Source organism: Saimiri boliviensis, chromosome 14 (genome assembly GCF_048565385.1).
Source record: "Saimiri boliviensis isolate mSaiBol1 chromosome 14, mSaiBol1.pri, whole genome shotgun sequence".
In the NCBI taxonomy this organism is placed as follows: domain Eukaryota; kingdom Metazoa; phylum Chordata; class Mammalia; order Primates; family Cebidae; genus Saimiri; species Saimiri boliviensis.
This window is the reverse complement of record NC_133462.1, coordinates 17055809-17074573: the sequence shown is the minus strand read 5'-3', so window position 1 is coordinate 17074573 and position 18765 is coordinate 17055809. Positions and strand designations below refer to the sequence as shown.

The window sequence follows — 18765 nt, the reverse complement described above, 5'->3', positions numbered from 1 at the left end:
TCGCTTTGGCCTTGGCCTCCGGAGTGCCTGGGCAGGACTAATGGCAAACGCCACTACGCTGGCTAATTGTTAATTTTTTTTGTAGAGTTGGGGGTCTCACTAGGTTTCCCAGGCCGGTCCCCACTTCTGACCTCAAGGGATCCTCCCAAGTCGGCCTCCCAAAGTGCTGGGATTGCAGGCTGTGCCACCAGGCCCGGCCTAAAGATGCTGCTTATTATTTTAAGAGGGAAGGTGACGAGCTCAGGGTCCCACAGCTAGTACGTGGTGGGTCCAGGATTCAAACGTGTGTTCGCTGCGCTCATCGCACCCCCCAATCCCCGCCCGCAGGTGGACGGCGAGTTCGTGGCGCTGCCCTTCCAGCTGGACTCGCTCCTGCAGGCACACCTGAGCGGCGCCGACGTGGTGGTGACCGCGACCTCAGGGCTCTCGCTGGCTTTCGACGGGAACAGCTTCGTGCGCCTGCGCGTGCCGGCGGCGTACGCGGGCTCCCTCTGTGGCCTGTGCGGGAACTACAACCAGAACCCCGCAGACGACCTGAAGGCGGTGGGCGGGAACCCGGCCGGGTGGCAGGTGGGCGGCGCCCCGGGCTGCGGGGAATGTGTGTCAGGGCCTTGCCCGCAGCCTTGCACGCCGGAGCAGCAGGAGGCCTTCGGCGGCCCGGACGCCTGCGGCGTGATCTCCGCCACCGACGGCCCGCTGGCGCCCTGCCACGGCCTCGTGCCGCCCGCGCAATACTTCCAGGGCTGCTTGCTGGACGCCTGCCAAGCTCAGGGCCATCCTGGGGGCCTCTGTCCTGCAGTGGCCGCCTACGTGGCAGCCTGTCAGGCGGCTGGGGCCCAGCTCGACGAGTGGAGGCGGCCCGACTTCTGTCGTGAGTACCGATCCATGCGTGGTCCACGTAGCAGGGTCTCTCCCTCCCCTTCCCAAGACTCTAAGACAGCAGCCCTTTCCTCCTCCATGCGCTCAGGGGCTACCTTCCTTCCTCTGAGCTAGGTGTGTCCTGTCAGGAAACACCTTGGCACCCACACACTGAAATGTACCAGGTCAGGAACTGCAGAAGGAGGAAATCCGTGAGAAACAAGCTAGTCATAGTCCAGGGACCATGGCTCATGCCTGTTATCCCAGCACTTTGTGAGGCCGAGGCAGGCAGATCACCTGAGGTCAAGGGTTTGAGACCAGCCTGGCCAACATGTTCAAAGCTAGTCTCTATTAAAAATACAAAAATTAGCCAGGTGTGTTGGTGCTCCTGTAATCCCAGCTACTCGGGAGGCTGAAGCAAGAGAATCACTTGAAATTGGGAGATGGAGGTTGCAGTGAGCCGACATCGCACCAATGTACGCCAGCCTGAGCGACAGAGTGGGACTCTATGTCAAGAAAATCGAAAGAAAAGCAATGAAAGAGGCCGGGCGTGGTGGGTCACGCCTGTAATCCAAGCACTTTGGAGGCCAAAGTGGGCAGATCACCTGAGGTCGGGAGTTCAATTCCAGCCTGACCAACATGGTGAAACCCCATCTTAAAGAAAAAAAAAAGAAAGAAAGAAAGGGAGGGAGGAAGGAGGGAATCAAAGAAAGAGAGAAAGAAGAGAGAGAGAGAAAGATCTAGTCAGAAACCCTGGACCCATGACACTCTTGGGGATTTGTGATTCATGTTCTTGGGTAGGGAGGGAAAGGAAGGAAAAAAGGAAATAAGGAAGGAAGGAACAAAGGAAGGAAGAGAGGAAGGAAGAGAGGGAGGGAGGGAGGAAGACCTAATCAGAAACCCCGGGTCCAGGACACTTTAGATTGGTGATCCATGCTCTCAGATATCCAAGGCATGTAGATTGGAATGGCTGACCCTGATGATGTCACACAGCAGAGTACCCCTGATTAGGAAGACCTAGTAAATTACAGCTGGTCAGAAGCCCCTGGTCTGTTTCACACACCAAAATGCACCTAGTCACATAGAATTAGTCAAATACCTTCAGTGGTATCTGCTTAGATTTTACACTGAGGCTAACTGATCACATACACTGAGAATCGGGACCCTGGCATAGCCCCGGGCAGATCCACACAGATGCACAGTTAGTCCTAGGTGGTTCCCTTCAGGCAGGTCTCCTGGTCACATGTATCCTGCCAACTTCACTCAGGCACACCCTGAGACAGACCATGTCAGAGGGACTCTGGGAGATGCTCCAGTTCAGATACCCACAGCTGTGCGCCCTCAGGCAGAGTTTTACTGTGAGATATGTGTGGCCCCACACCCCAGTCACTTTCACACCCTGAGACCTCTGTTCTGATCTTGAATATCCTGATCAGTATGAGTGATCCATTTCACCCTGGGTTACAGCCTAGGTTACATAGTGAGACCCTATCTCTACAAAAAATAGTAATAAATTAGCTTGATGTGGAGGCTGGCATCTGCAGTCTCAGCTACTTGGGAGGCTGAGGCAAGAGGATCACTTGAGCCCAGGCAGTGGAGGCTGCAGTGAGCCGTGACTACACCTCTGCACACCAGCCTGGGTGAGGTAGAGTGAGACCCTGTCTCAAAAAAAAAAAAAAAAAGAAAAGAAAATCAGCCAAACAGAGTCATTTGATCCTTTAGAAATATTTGGTCAGGTTAACACACAAGCTGGTCAGAGAGACCTGGGCATGTCCCCTCCCATTCCAGGTCTCATGCTGAATCCCCCAGTGACATGTCCTGGATCGCATGTAGATACCCAGAGACGCCCAAGCTGACCCGAGCAGTTTTCCCACTCAGGGCCTCCCCAGACCCCGACTGGAACACCTACCTGGCTCATGCCCACCTTGTCCCCACAGCCTTCCAGTGCCCTGCGCACAGCCACTACGAGCTCTGCGGTGACTCCTGCCCCGTGAGCTGCCCGAGCCTCTCGGCACCCGAGGGCTGCGAGTCGGCCTGCCGTGAAGGCTGTGTCTGCGATGCCGGCTTCGTGCTCAGCGGTGACAGCTGCGTACCCGTGGGCCAGTGTGGCTGCCTCCACGATGGCCGCTACTACCCGCTGGGCCAGGCCTTCTACCCGGGCCCTGAGTGTGAGCGGCGCTGTGAGTGTGGGCCATCTGGTCATGTCACCTGCCGGGAGGGCTCGGCCTGCGGGCCCTATGAGGAGTGCCGGTTAGAGGATGGTGTCCAGGCCTGCCATGCCACGGGCTGTGGCCGCTGCCTGGCCAGCGGGGGCATCCACTACATCACCCTCGATGGCCGTGTCTATGACCTGCATGGCTCCTGCTCCTATATCTTGGCCCAAGTCTGCCACCCGAAGCCTGGAGATGAGGACTTTTCCATCGTGCTCGAGAAGAATGCGGCTGGAGACCCCGAACGCCTGCTGGTTACTGTGGCCGGCCAGGCTGTGAGCCTAGCTCGGGGGCCGCAGGTGAGTGGCTATGGTCCTGCCCTCGGGGTCTGAAGGCAATGCAGTGCCCCCTAAGGGGTTCTGAGGGAGACGTGACCCCACCCTGTATGTATGAGAGGAATATTCCTCCAGCCTGGAAGCTCTGAGCCCTACCCTGGAAGGTATGGTGAATAGTCTCACCCAGGGAGATTTTTTTTTTTAAATTTTTTGAGATAGAGTCTTGCTCTGTTGCCCAGGCTGGAGTGCTGTGGCATGGTCTTGGCTCACTGCAACCTCTGCCTCCCAGGTTCAAGCGATTCTCCTGCCTCAGCCTTCCAAGTAGCTGGGATTAACAGGCACCTGCCACCATGCCTGGCTAATTTTTTGTATTATTAGTAGAGACCAGGTTTCACCATGTTGACCAGGCTGGTCTTGAACTCCTGACTTCGTGACCCACATGCCTCGGCCTCCCAAAGCACTAGGATTATAGGTGTGAGCTACCACATCCAGCCCCCAGGGAGCCTTGTTTTGCTTTGTGATAGGGTGTAGTCCTGTCACCCAGGCTGGAGTGTAGTGGCACGATCACCTCTCACTGCAGGCTCGGTCTGCTGGGTACAAGCGATCCTCCCACATCAGTCCCCATGCCTTTTTTTTTTTTCTATTTTTAATTTTTTCCAGTCTTTCTAAGGTTCAATTCAGGTAGCCTAGCTAATTTTGTATTGTTGGTAGAGATGAGGTCTTGCTGTGTTGGCCAGGCTGGTCTTGAACTCCTGGGCTCAAGTACTCCACCTGCCTGGGCCTCCCAACATGCTGGGATTGCAGGTGTGAGGCCTGGTCCCCAAGAAGTTTAAAAGAACATGACCTGACCTTAATGGGACTGAGGGAGTCACAGCTCTGCCCTGGGGGTGTGACAGGACAGCGTTGCCTGTGGTCCTGTGGGTTCCTGACCTGCCTGCCCCTTCCACACAGGTCACTGTGGACGGCGAGGCTGTGGCCCTGCCTGTGGCTGTGGGCCGCGTGCGGGTGACCGCCGAGGGCCGAAACATGGTTCTGCAGACGACCAAGGGGCTGCGGCTTCTCTTTGATGGCGATGCCCACATTCTCATGTCCATCCCCAGCCCCTTCCGTGGACGGCTCTGTGGCCTCTGTGGGAACTTCAATGGCAACTGGAGTGACGACTTTGTCCTGCCCAGTGGCGCAGCAGCGTCCAGCGTGGAGACCTTCGGGGCTGCCTGGCGGGCGCCTGGCTCCTCCCAGGGTTGTGGCGAGGGCTGCGGGCCCCAAGGCTGCCCCGTGTGCTCGGCAGAAGAGACCGCACCCTATGAGAGCAACAAGGCCTGTGGGCAGCTGCGGGACCCCCAGGGCCCCTTTGCCACCTGCCAGGCCGTGCTGAGTCCGTCTGAGTACTTCCGCCAATGCGTGTATGACCTGTGCGCCCAAAAGGGTGACAAAGCCTTCCTGTGCCGCAGCCTGGCAGCCTATACGGCGGCCTGTCAGGCAGCCGGCGTGGCCGTGAAGCCCTGGAGGACAGACAGCTTCTGCCGTGAGTGTCCCTGGGTTCCTCAGAGGACTCTAGACCAGGTGTAGGGGTCCCTCCTGGCCCATTCCTTCTGTCTGCATGTTAGGAGTAGTTTCTCCCTATGAAAGCTCTCCCTCCCCACCCACTCCCACCTCACGCCCACACACCTCCTTCTCCCACGGCATAGTTCGCTAGCTCCCCTGCTGCCCTCTGACTGTTCCTTCTCAGCCTCCTTTCCGGCCCACTCTCCTCAAACCTCAAATTCACTTCGTCCCTAGGGCTCTACCCCGGGCTCTCTGCAGCGACCTGAAAGGGAGAGCTGAGTGGGCTGGGAGGTCTGTGGCTCACCCAGACCCTCCTCTACCCCCTGACAAGACCATATTCCCTCAGATCCCCCCAAGACAAGGCTGCAGCCTCTTAGACCACCCCCCCAACCCCCCGCAAACTAGGGCTGTACCTCTCATTCAAATTCCCAGGGCAGGGACATTCCCTGAGACTCTCAGGACAAAGCAATGGCCCCTCTGGCCCCAGGTCAGAGCCAGGTCTCCTCTGGGCAGGACCTGTACCCAGGGCCATCGTCCACGCCTGTGGCCTCAGATTTGTTCTCGGTGTTGACTGTGGACCTGGTCTGTCTGTCTCAAGCCCTGAACTCTCTCCTGACTGTCGGCCCAGTTATCCTGATTTCTGACTTCTGGCCTTCAGAACTGTGGGAGAATGAATTTCTCCTGTTTAAGCTACCAAGTCTGTGGTCATTGTTAGGGTATCCAGGACACCTTTTCCTGGGTGACCTTAGAGTCCCTCTCACCTGCCGTGTTCCTAAATGAAATCAGCATTTCACCCCCAGCCCAACCCTGGTGGGCATCACAGAACAGCCACACCATCCACCAATTACTTAGCCAGAGACCAGGGACTTACCATGGCTATTTCCCTTGGGTTCGTACAGCCCCTGTCCCAACCCTGACCCCCTCCGCCTGTGCCCCTCATACCAGCCCTGGTCCCTCTGCCTGTGCCCCCCACCCCAGGCCTGACCCCTCTGTTTGTGCCCCCCACATCCTGGCCCTGACCCTTCTGTCTGTGCCCCCTGACCTTGGCCCTGACCCCTCTGCCTGTCCCCCCTCATCCTGGTCCTGGCCCCTCTGCCTATCCCTCCCATCCTGGTCCTGACCCCTCTGCCTGTCCCCCCTATCCTGGTCCTGGTCCCTCTGCCTGTCCCCCCAATCCTGGTCTTGACCCTTATGCCTGTGCCCCCTGACCTTGGCCCTGACCCCTCTGCCTGTCCCCCCCATCCTGGTCCTGACCCTTCTGCCTGTGCCCCCTGACCTTGGCCCTGAGCCCTCTGCCTGTCCCCCCATCCTGGTCCTGGCCCCTCTGCTTGTCCCCCTCGCATCCTGATCCTGGCCCCTCTGCCTATCCCCCCTATCCTGGTCCTGACCCCTCTGCCTGTCCCCCCAGTCCTGGTCCTGGCCCCTCTGTCTACACTCCCTGATGCAGCATGTTCAGTTTGGGCTGTTCCTGTCTGTCCCACTGGACATGAGATCTGTAGGACTGGGGTTGAGGCTGTTCTCAATACTTGTGTCCTCAGCGCCACCTAAAACAGGGCTGGGTGTGCAGTGGGCCCCATTGGTTATCCAGGACCCTTTGGAGGTATGATTGCGCCCTGCCGCCTCTCTCTGCAGCGCTCCAGTGCCCCGCCCACAGCCACTACTCCATCTGCACACGCACCTGCCAGGGCTCCTGTGCCGCTCTCTCCGGCCTCACGGGCTGCACCACCCGCTGCTTTGAGGGCTGTGAGTGTGACGACCGCTACCTGCTTTCCCAGGGTGTCTGCATCCCTATCCAAGATTGTGGCTGTACCCATAATGGCCGATACTTGCCGGTGAGTAGGGTATTGGGCAGAGCAGAGAGGGTAGAAGAGCTTGAGAGAGACCCAGAGCTGCTTCTGTGCTGACCTCTTCAAGGCTGGGGACAGAGGAGGCACCGCCATCTCCCAGCGGTGTGACTTGATGCAGGCAACCTCTCCCTATTAGTTTCCTGCAGCCTCTGTAACCAATGACCGCAGACTTGGCAGCTGAAGCAGGAGAAATTCATTCTCCCACAGTTCTGAAATCCAGAAGTCAGAACCTCGATCGCTGGCTGACATCAAGGTGTTGGCAAGGTGGCACTCCCTCCAGAGAAATCTAGAGGATGCCATGCCCAGTGGCTCACACTTGCAGTCCCAGCCCTTTGGGAGGCCGAGGTGGAAGGATCCCTTGAGCCCAGGAATTCAAACCCAGCTTGGGCAACATACTGAGATCCCATCTCTACATTAAAAAAAAAAAAAAATTAGCTGGGCATGGTGGTGCACACCTATAGTCCCAGCTACTCAAGAGGCTGAGGTGGGACCATTGCATGAACCCAGGAGTTGGAGGCTGCAGTGAGCTATAATCACGATGCTGCACTCCAGCCTAGGTGACAGAGCAAGCCCTTCTCTCTTTTCTTTTTTGCCCTATCTGCAACTGTCTTGATTGAGTTATAGAGCAAGACCTTCTCTCTAAAGAAAAAAGGAAAAAAGAAATCTAGGGGAAAATCTGTTCGTTGCCTTTTCCAGTTGCTGGTTGTTGCAGGTTTTCCTCGGTTCTGGCCATATCACTCCAACTTCTGCCTCTTCTTCCACATGTGTCGTAACATCTCCCTCTGCTTCCCTCTTATGAAGATACACATGATTGCATTTAAGGCCCACTCAGATAATCCAGGAGAAATTTTCCATCTTAAGATCCCTAATTCCACCAGGTGAGGTGGCATGTGCCTGTAGTCCCGACTACTTGGGAGGCTGAGGCTGGAGGATCGCTTGAGCCCAGGAGTTCTGGGCTGTAGTGCACTATGCATCACTAAGTTTGGCACCAATATGGTGACCTCCCGGGAGTGGGGGACCACAAGGTTGCCTAAGGAGGGGTGAACCGGCCCAGGTCGGAAATGGAGCAGGTCAAAACTCCCGTGCTGATCAGTAGTGGGATTGCGCCTGTGAATAGCCACTGCACTCCAGCCTGGGCAACATAGCGAGACCCTGTCTCTTAAAAAAAAAAATGGTTCTTAATGCCATCTCATCTGCAGCCTTTTCCCATATAAAGTAACATTTACTCATTACAGGGATTAGGACTGGATATCGTGGAGTGGGGGCATCATCTGGGCCCTCCTTGAACGTCATTTTCTTCACCTGTAAAATGGGGCTAGTCACCCGTCTTAGTGGCCTGGGTGGCTGAGGATTACACTCAGTTATGCAGGAAAGATAGCCACTGAGCACTAGGCCTTGCCCTGCATGTTCATCACACTTGGTAAAAAGAAATAGCAGTTTACAACAGTGCGAATAGGTGGCCCACCTAATACTTGTTTAATAATGTGAATTGAATTGCAGAATTGATTTATTCTTGTTAATGATTTTTGCGCTCTTACCGTGCACCATGTTTGTTATGCATGCTATTTTATTTTTATTTATTTGGTGATTGAGATAGGATTGCATGCTGCCTCCCCGGTGGGAGTGCAGTGGTGTGATCGTGGCTCACTGCAGCCTTGAATTCCTGGGCTCATATGATCTCCCTCAGCTTCCTGAGTAGCTGGGACCACAGGCTCACACTGTCATGCCTGGCTGATTATTTAATTTTTTTTTTTTGTAGATATGTGGTCTCGCTGTGTTACCCAGGCTAGTCTCAAACACCTGGGCTCAAGTGATCCTCCTGGCTTGGCCTCCTAAAGTGTTGGAATTACAGGGATGAGCCGCCTCTCCCAGCCATGTTATGGATGTTAATTCATTTAATAATCACGGAAATCCTATGCAATAGATACTATGGCTATTTCCCCCATTTTACAGATGAAGAAACTGTGACATAGAGAAGTCAGCCCCAGGCTACCCGTTAGCACACTATGCTAACTCGCATTGGTTGCACATGGAGCCAAAGTTTGCTCTTTTCTTCAGGTCTCACTGCCTGCTAGAAGCCATCCATGATCCCCTAGGCTGGGTTAGGTGCCTCCTTTAAACCCCTACAGCTCCCTATGCTTCCCCATCTCTGCCCTGACCCCTCTGCCTATGCCAGAAATCTTCCTGGATTTGTGAGTTTGGCATTCAAGGGACAGGTCTGGCCTAGAGATGTGGGAATCATCAGTGTAGAGATGGCATTTATGTTGTTAGTCACATTTCTTCATTTCTTACCTGTATCAGTTAGCTTTTGCTAGGTTACAGATCACTCCAAAATGTGGTGGGTTAAAACAACAATTATTCATTTAGTTTGGAATTTGTGACTGCAGTTTAGGCTGGGCTTGGCTGGGCGTTTCTTCTGCTATCCCCTGGGCTTCCTCATATATAATATCTGTAGTCACCTGGTGGGTCAGCTGAAGGCTATCTGGTCTAGGGTGGCCTGAGCTGGAAGAGTTATCTGTGTTCCGTGGGGTCACTCATCTTCTAGGGAGCTAGCCCAGGCTTGTTGTCATGGTGGCTGGGTGAGGTTCCATGTATCTCTGTGAGAGAGAGAGAGAAAGATAAGCTGTAAGGTGTCTTGAGGTCTAGGCTTAAACCTGGGACAGCATTGCTTCTTCTTTGTGTCATTGAACTAATATAGTCTTATGGCCAACCTCGATTCATAGGGAGGGAGAAATAAACTCTTATTTCTTAATGGGAGTCTGTAAAATCACTCCGCATAACAACAGAGGGTTCAAGGAGTGTGGCCATTTTTGCGATCCATCACACCGCCATAACCTGGCCCCTTTCTGTGCACAGGTGAACTCCTCCCTGCTGACCTCAGACTGCAGCGAGCGCTGTTCATGTTCTCCAAGCTCTGGCCTGACATGCCAGGCAGCTGGCTGCCCACCAGGCCGTGTGTGTGAGGTCCAGGCTGAAGCCCGGGACTGCTGGGCTCCCCGTGGCCTCTGTTTCCTGTCCGTGGGTGCCAACCTCACCACCTTTGATGGTGCTCGTGGTGCCATCACCTCTCCGGGTGTCTATGAGCTCTCTTCCCGCTGCCCAGGACTAGAGAAGACCATCCCCTGGTACCGTGTGGTTGCTGATGTCCAGGCCTGCCATGGCAAAGCGGAGGCTGTGGGCCAGGCCCACATCTTCTTCCAGGATGGGATGGTGACAGTGACGCCGAACAAGGGCGTGTGGGTAAGTTTGTGAGTAGGGGCTGGGAATGTCTCCCCTGGGCTTTTGCTCTTCTGATTATAGTGTCCCCACATTCCTGGCTTCCTTTCTGTCTTGCAATCTGTTTTCTTTATCCATGTCTCTGCAGTTTGGTCTCTGGATTGGTTTTTATCTCAGTATTTCAAACTTAGTCCCTCTGTTCTGGCTGAGTTCTTGAGGAGCAAAAACATACTCAAGTAACTTAATAGTTTTGACCTTAGTATGAATTTGAGACTCTATTGACTGCAAGTGACTTAAAACCAAATTCAAGCTGCCATAAGCAAAATTGAATTTATTGGTCTGTGTAACTAGAAAATCCAAGGATGGAGCCTCGGGAATGGCTGGATCTAGGTGCCCTGGCAATATTATCAGAAATTTGTACTTCTGTCTCTTTGAGACTTGCTATTTGCCAAATCAGCTTATTATCAAGCAGGCTTTCCACTTGCAGGGATAAAGACACCCCACCAGCTGCGCAGGCCTACACCCCACCAGCTTAGCAGAAAATGGTTCAACAAAAGACCCAGGATTATATCTCACTGGGCTAGTTTGGGTCACATGCCCACCCCTGGAGCCAATCACTGTGACTTCAGGGAAGAAGTTCTGTGATTGATCAAGGCTGGGGGCAGGGGTCACATCATGTGTCAGGGTTTCCCATAACCACCCCCAGGTTCAGTGATTCACTGGGACTCATGGGACTCAGCATATAGTTGTACTTAGGGCTAAGATGTGTCATAGGGAAAAGATACGAAGTGAAATCAACAAACAGAAAAGGTGCATCATGCAAAGTTCAGGGGAAATCAGGTGCAAGCTTCTGAGAGTCCTTTCTCGGTAGAGTCACACAGGATGTGCTTAATTCCTCCAGCAATAAGTTGTGATGAAACATGAAATGTTGTCTACCAGGGAAGTTCATTAGCGTCTCAGTGCCTGGGGTTTTGAAATTTTGGTATCCACCTACCAAAGTTCCAGACTCCTAGAAGGAAACTCCCAGAAGATGTTCAGCATCTTTGTTCATCACTGGACTATAAGCCTCAGGTAGGCAGGGATCCTGTCCATCTTGGTCACCAGTACCCAGATCAGGGCATGGCACCTAGACGGTTTTGTGAAGAAACTTAGCCTTGCTCCTTTTGTGCCAGGCCATGTGCTGGATAACAGATGGCTCAGACTCAGTTATACATTACCCTACTGAGACTTTCCAACCGCTAGTCTTCATCTATCCTTCACTACGCCCATCCTCCTTTTTCTCCTCCCTTCTTCCAGCATCTATTCTACCCCCTTTCCCTTTTTCCTATTTCCTTCCTTCTTGTCTTCTTTTTTTTTCTTTCTTTCTTCCATCCATCCATCCATCCATCCATCCATCCATCTTTCCATCCATTCACCCACCCATCCACCCATCTGTCATTTCAGATCTATCTACCGATCTCTCCAATCATCTGGCAGAGGAAAACTCAGTTACAAAAGCATTTAGAGGGCCGGGCATGGTGGCTCACGCCTGTTAATCCCAGTACTTTAGAAGGCCAAAGCAGGCAGCTCACTTGAAGTCAGGAGTTAGAGACCAGCATGGCCAACATGGCGAAACCCTGTCTCTACTAAAAATACAAAAAGTAGCCAAGCATGATGGCACATGCCTGTAGTCCCAGTTACTCAGAAGGCTGAGGCAGGTGAATTGCTTGAACCCGGGAGGTGGAGGTTGCAGTGAGCTGAGATCACACTATTGCACTCCAGCCTGGGTGGCAGAGCAAGACTCTGTCTTAAAACAAACAAACAAAGCACTTATAAAAAAAAAAAAAAAGAAAAAAAGATAGAGAGAGAACTCTTTCAAGGAAGTTTCTCTAGGGAGTCTAACTTTAGAAGGGTTAATTCACCAACTAACATAGACAACAGTTATTTAAAGGAAAAAAACTCACAAAGGTACTGGCTCTGCAGCCCATGATGAAGAAAAAGTAATTTCTCAGATGATTATTGTATTTGCTGAAGTCATTACTTATCTTCAGACATCAGCATTGCAAAAATAAAGGATAACGTTGCTTTGGTTAGGGAACCAGCAACTTGCAGGATGTGCTCAAAGTTTGTTTTATTTTGCAAACTAGAACCAGGCTGAGGTAGGCAGATCACCTGAGTCCAGAAGTTCAAGACCAGCCTAGCAACATAGTGAGAGACCCCATCTTTACAGAAAAAAATAGAAAAATGAGCTGGGTGTGGTGGTCGTGCATACCTGTAGTCCTGTAGTATCAGCTATTCAGAAAGCTGAGGTGGGAGGATTGATTGAGCCTAGGAGGTCAGGGCTGCAGTGAGCTGTGATTGCGCCACTGCACTCCAGCTAGGATGACACAGCAAAACCCTATCTTAAAAAAAAAAAAAAGAAAGAAAAGAAAGGCCAAGCGTGGTGGCTCTGGTCTGTAATCCCAGCACTTTGGGAGGCTGAGACGGGCAGATCATGTGGTCAGGAGTTCAAGACCAGCCTGGCCAAGATGGTGAAACCCCATCTCTACTAAAAATACAAAAATTAGCTGGGTGTGGTGGTGGGTGCCTGTAATCCCAGCTACTCAGGAGGCTGAGGCAGAGAACTGCTTGAACCTGGGAGGCGGAGGTTGCAGTGAGCCGAGATTGCGCCACTGTACTCCAGCCTGGGTGACAGAGTGAGAGCCCTCTACAAAAAAAAAAAAAAAAAAAGAAAAAGAAAAGAAAAAGAAAACTAGAACCATACAGGATGACCCTGGGGCTTGTTTGACAGCCTTTGGGGGGTTGTATAGGTCCGTGGGTCCATCTCTCCATCCCTCCACTCTCTGTCCTTTTATCCATCTATTCAGTTGTCCAGTTATCTTCTCATGTATCCATTGCTCCAAATAGTGCCAACATCCAGGTCTTCATCTCACTGATTTAGCTCCTCGAACTTATCTTGTCTGGGGTCTCTCCATCCTGGTAACACCCAGCTTTTCTATGGCTGTGGCCTCACCTCTGTGTTTGCTGCCCGCCCTCCACCAGGTGAATGGTCTCCGAGTGGATCTCCCAGCCGAGAAGTTAGCATCTGTGTCTGTGAGTCGTACACCTGATGGCTCCCTGCTAGTCCACCAGAAGGCAGGGGTCCAGGTGTGGCTAGGAGCTGATGGGAAGCTGGCTGTGATGGTCAGCGATGACCATGCTGGGAAACTGTGTGGGGCCTGTGGAAACTTTGACGGGGACCAGACCAATGATGGGCATAACTCCCAGCAGAAGCCAGCGGTGGAGAAATGGAGAGCGCAGGACTTCTCCCCATGGTGAGGGATGTAGTGTGGAAACCAGGCTTCTTGGGGCAGAGGCACCTGGATGCTGATGGGATGAGGGCAGTCAGGGTGGGTGGTTAGTCTGCAGGCAGAGGTGCTAAGTATCTGTCTCTTGCAGTTACGACTGATCAGTCATCCACGGGGAATGAAGACTTCCCGAAGATGACCTGATCCTCCTGGAGGTTGCAGCGTCTGAAGGATGCATCATGTGCTCCTACCCTGCTCTACCCCTTTTCTGGGTTGCAGAGGCCAAATGTGAGAGCACTGAATAAATACCTTAAGCCGAGCTGCATGCCAGTGTGTCTGTCTCATGCCTTCTCAAAGCTTCTCAGCCCTGACTTTCCTCCTGCACAGCAGGTATCAGATGCCTGAGGAAGCTGGCAAGTGGTGAATATTTATTGGGGAGGATGGCTGGATGATTGCATGAGTGGGTGAAGAGATGGATGGGTGAATTGAGAAAACGCTGTGTGGGGAACTAAGATGAGGTGATGGCTGATTAGAAGAATGAATGGATGGATGAGGATTTAAATGGCTAGGTGCAGTGGCTCACGCTTGTAACCCCAGCACTTTTGGAGGCTGGGGCAGGAGGATTGCTTGAGCCCAGGGGTTTGAGGCCAGCCTGGGCAACATAGTGAGACCCCATCTTTAGAAAAAATACAGAAATTAGCAGGGTGTGGTGGTACGTGCCTGTAGTCCCAGCTACTTGGGAGACCGATGTGAGAGGATAACTTGAGTCTGAGGGGTCAAGGCTGCAGTGAGCCATGATCGTGCCACTGCACTCAAGCCTGGGCAACAGAGTGAGAGTCTGTCTCAATAAAAAGAGAAGATAAATGATTGGATGGAGGGAAGGAGTGGAAAACGGAGAGAGAGAGCAATAGATTCTGGCTTTATCATTTATAACCCTAGCAAGCTACTTAATTTCTCTCTGGATCAGTTGTCTCATCTTTAAAGCAGAGTTAATGATAGTACTTACAGAGTTGGAGTGAAGATTTAATGTGTTAATGCAATCAACAAGTGAAAAACTGAAATCTTGGTTCCTTTTCAAATCTGTTCCCTTCCCATGATGGTCTTCCCTACCTCCTTAAATAGCACGACCAGCACCCAGTAAGTTGAGAAGAAAGAAAATGGGGAATTATTCTTGATTTATTCCTTTCCCTTGCCATCCACTCAGTTCCTTAACAAATCATTTTGAACTGTTTCAAAACATACCCAAGGCCAGGCTCGGTGGCTCACTCCTGTAATCCCAGCATTTTGGGAAGCCCAGGTGGTTGGATCACGAGGTCAGGAGTTCAAGACCAGCCTGGCCGACATGGTAAAATCCTGTTTCTACTAACGATACAAAAATTAGCCAGGCGTGGTGGCGAGCACCTGTAATCACAGTTACTCAGAAGGCTGAGGCAGGAGAATCACTTGAGCCTCGGGGGCGGAGGTTGTAGTGAGCTGAGATCATGCCACTGCACTCCAGCCTGGGTGACAGAGTAAGATTCTGTCTCAAAACAAACAAAAACAAAAAACACCACAAAAACAAACAAGCAAAAAAACACACCAGAAATCTGCCTTCTTCTTATGCTCACTGTCACCACGTGGTACAAGCCATTATCCTAACTTCTATCAATAACACGGTAGCCTAATGTCTGATCTTTCCTTTCTGCAATCCATTGTCACAGCTGCCATGAGACTATTCCTTAAAATATAAATAGGTTGCTTGGGGCCAGGAGTTCAAGACCAGCTTGGGCAACGTAGCGAGATTCTGTCTCTACAAAAAATTTAAAAATTAGCTAGGTGTGGTGGTGCATGTCTGTAGTTCCAGCTACTGGGGAGGCTGAGGTGGGATGATTGCTTCAGTCCAGGAGTTTGAGGTTGCCGTGAACTGTGATTGCACCATGCACTCCAGCTTGGGCAACAGAGCAAGATCCTGTCACTTAAAAAAAATAGTAATGATTATATATATATATGTGTGTGTGTGTGTGTATACATAAAATATAATTATACATTTCTCCATTTCTCTTATAATAAAATCAAATTCCTTAATCTTGTCCTATGAGGCCCTGTCAACCTCTTCTGACTCATCTCCCATCACTATGCTCCTTGCCAATTATGATTTGGGAATGTGATCTTTCAATTTACTGAATGTGCCAAGTTTTGCAACTTCGGTCCTTTGTAATATGCTTGTCCCTCCACTCATGACATGATTGGCTTTTTCTCATCCTTCAATGCCATCTTCAATGTCAATTAACTTAGGCCTTTCATGATCACCCCACCAAAAGTGGATCCCCTTCTGTCCCACCCTTTTGCTAAATTCCTTCTTAGCCTTTGTCACACTTTGTAATTACTTTTGTTTGAATTTCTGTTCAATTAGAAATAGCTTAAGGGCAGAGACTGTATCTGCTTCATTCACTACTTTATTTGCAGTTCCTAGCACAGTCTCTGCCACAGAGTAGGTGCTCAGTACATATTAGATGAAAAATAAATAACCAAAAACACAAACTTGCAGGAAAGCTTTACAACAAACCTAACAAAGGATTAATATCCACAATATGCAAACAGATCCTTTAATAAGAAAGACAAGAACCCAATTAGAAAAAAATGGGTTGGCCAGATGTGGTGGCTCACACCTGTAATCCCAGCACTTTGGGTGGCTGAGGCAGGCGGATTACCTGAGGTCGGGAGTTCAAGACCAGTCTGCCCAACATGGCGAAACCTTATCTCTACCAAAAAATACAAAAATTAGCCAGGTGGGGTGGTATACACCTGTAATCCCAGCTACTCTGGAGGCTGAGGCAGGAGAATCACCTGAACCTCGGGAGGCGGAGGTTGCGGTGAGCCAGGATCACACCACTGCACTTCAGCCTGGGCAACAACAGAGCAAGACTCCATCTCAAAACAAAACAAAAAAAATGGGTTGAGGATATAAACAGGCAATTCAAAGAAACCTAAACATGTTGAATGCATATAATATGTAAGGTTCTTTGTGCACAGTATTTCTGAACTTCAAAATTACTCTGTGAAATGGGAATAGACAAAGAAATAAGATCAGTGAAGTTAAATAACTTGCCCAAGGGCAAACAGTTTGTAAATAATGGAGCCTAGATTTGAATCCAGATGTGTCCTCTACCATAGCCAGTGTTTTCTATTGAATTTTGCTATCAACCGTTGCCTGGGATCGATTTCCTTTCGAGAAAAAGAATTAAGAGGCCCTAAAAATAAAGACTAAAAAACATTCCAATAGAAAAACAGGCAAACAATTGGAATTGTTCATAGAAAAGGAAATACAAATTGCCTTAAAACCTACGGAATGGGCCGGGCGCGGTGGTTCACGCCTGTAATCCCAGCACTTTGGGAGGCTGAGGCGGGTGGATCAGGGGGTCAAGAGATGAGTCAATCCAGGCCAACATGGTAAAATCCCATCTCTACTAAAAAATGCAGAAAATTAGCTGGGCACGGCTGCATGCACCTACAGTTCCAGCTATTCGGGAGGCTGAGGCAGGAGAATTGCTTGAACCAGGGAGGTAGAGGTTGCAGTGAGCTGAGATTGTGCCACTGCACTCCACCCTGGTGCCTGGTGACAGAGTGAGCAAGACTCTGTCTAAAAAACAACAAAAAAAACCTCACAAAAATTTGAGTTTTTGCTGACAGCTGTACCCAATGCTAGCCCTTATGACCTTGCTGTGGACATTCCTTCATTCACTCAATAAATGTGTTTTTGCCAGGAGTGATGACTCACACCATAATCCTAGCACTTTGGGAGGACAAGGTGGGAGGATTTCTTGAGTCCAGGAGTTTGAGACCAGCCTGAGCAACACAGGGAGACCTCATCTCTACAAAATAAAAATAAAACAAATCAATGAATAAATAAATGTGTTTAATCACCTACTATGTGCTAAGTTTGAGATATTTTGTGGTAGGTTAAAAAATGCCCCCACCTCTGCAAAGATATCAGATCCTAATCTCTTGAACCTGCAAATATTGCCTTATGTGGATAAGTGGTCTTTGCAGGTGTGATTAAGGGTCTTGAGACAGGGAGATTATCCTTGATTGGATTATCTGGGTGAGCCCTAAATGTAATTACTCGTATCCTCTTCCTTCCCTCCAGCTCTCCCTCCCTCCCTTCCTTTCTTTCCTTCATTATTTCTTGAGACAGAGTTTCCCTCTTGTCACCCAGGCTGGAGTACAATGGTGAAATCTCAGCTCACTGTAACCTCCGCCTCCTGGGTTCAGGCAGTCCAGGAGGACAATTGCCAATGGCATTGGAGAAGTGGGGAGTGTAGCTTGCAGATCAACTTCTCAGCTCTTCAAAACTGGGAGTTTACAGATAAATGATACTCTTAATAAATGTATTGAGCATTAAAAGCAAGGGGAGGAATATTTATGCTTTTTCTTGGGAAGGGATGGAGATTTTCTTGGAAACAAAGAGCCACTTCTTTTTTGTCCTTTTTTGGTCTCTTCTGGTCATTGTCATGGTGATTGTCAGCTGTCATGTCGCCAGTAGGAGTGTGGAAATTGGATGACAATAAAGCTAGAGGTTCTTCAGAGAGGTCAAGTAAGCTGCCTAAGAAGGAACCTCTGGCCACAGATGCCCTATTACCTAAAATTATGTAGTTATATGAAAAAATGCTCAACATCACTAATCATTAGGGACATATTAATGCTTCCAATGTCTCTCAGATGGTGTCTCACACCAGTCAGAATGGCTATTACTGAAAAGTCAAAAAATAACAGATGCTGGTGAGGTTTCAGAGAAAAGAGAATGCTTATACAGTGGGAGTGTAAATACTTCAGCCACTGTGGAAAGCAGTTTGGTAATTTCTGAAAGAACTTAAAATAGAATTACCATTCCACCCAGCAAACCCATCGTTGGGTATATACCCAAAGGAATAGAAATTGTTGTACAGGATGGGCGCAGTTGCTCACACCTGTAATCCCAGCACTTTGGGAGCCGAGGTGGGTGGATCACCTGAGGTTGGGAGTTCAAGACCAGCCTGACAAACATGGAGAAACCTCATCTCTGCTAAAAATACAAAGTTAGCCGGGTGTGGTGGCACATGCCTGTAATCTAAGCTACTTGGGAGACTGAGGCAGGAGAATCACTGGAACGTGGGAGGTGGAGATTGCAGTGAGCCACTGCCCCCTGCCAAAATTCTTATGCAGAATCTGTTCAGCCCTGATGCCTCTCTCTGCCTTCACTCTCATCTTGTTCAGCCTTGTCTCCGTCCTGATTCATTGCAGCAGCCAGTCCTTGGTTTTCCTGCTTCCACCCTCATACCGGCGGTCTGCTTGTCACGTGCAGCCAGAGGGACCTGTGTCAGATCACACTCCTTCTCTACTTAGGACCCTTCCATGGTTCCATCTTACTGCCAAAGTCCTCTCACTATGTCCCACAAAGCTCTGCACAATCTGCCCTTGTCAGCTACCCGCCTTTACCTCCTCTCACTCTCTACCTTGCTCACTTTGCCCCAACCACCCTCCTCATTGTCTCTCCAACTTCTCCTATCTTTCCTTCCTCAGGACCTCTGCA

At 50.6% G+C, this 18765-nt stretch overlaps 1 protein-coding gene across 1 annotated transcript in view; it reads left to right on the top strand.

The window, feature by feature from the left end:
• The window catches only part of FCGBP (Fc gamma binding protein), a 62726-nt gene extending 49190 nt beyond the window's left edge, over positions 1–13536 (top strand). The window contains exons 22-28 of the mRNA XM_074386368.1: positions 328–871; positions 2796–3367; positions 4295–4868; positions 6521–6720; positions 9592–9975; positions 12973–13244; positions 13369–13536. Of these exons, the coding sequence (XP_074242469.1) occupies positions 328–871; positions 2796–3367; positions 4295–4868; positions 6521–6720; positions 9592–9975; positions 12973–13244; positions 13369–13378 (2556 nt within the window). The 3' untranslated portion in view covers positions 13379–13536. The remainder of the gene's footprint in view (positions 1–327; positions 872–2795; positions 3368–4294; positions 4869–6520; positions 6721–9591; positions 9976–12972; positions 13245–13368) is intronic.
• Positions 13537–18765: the final 5229 nt, after the last annotated feature.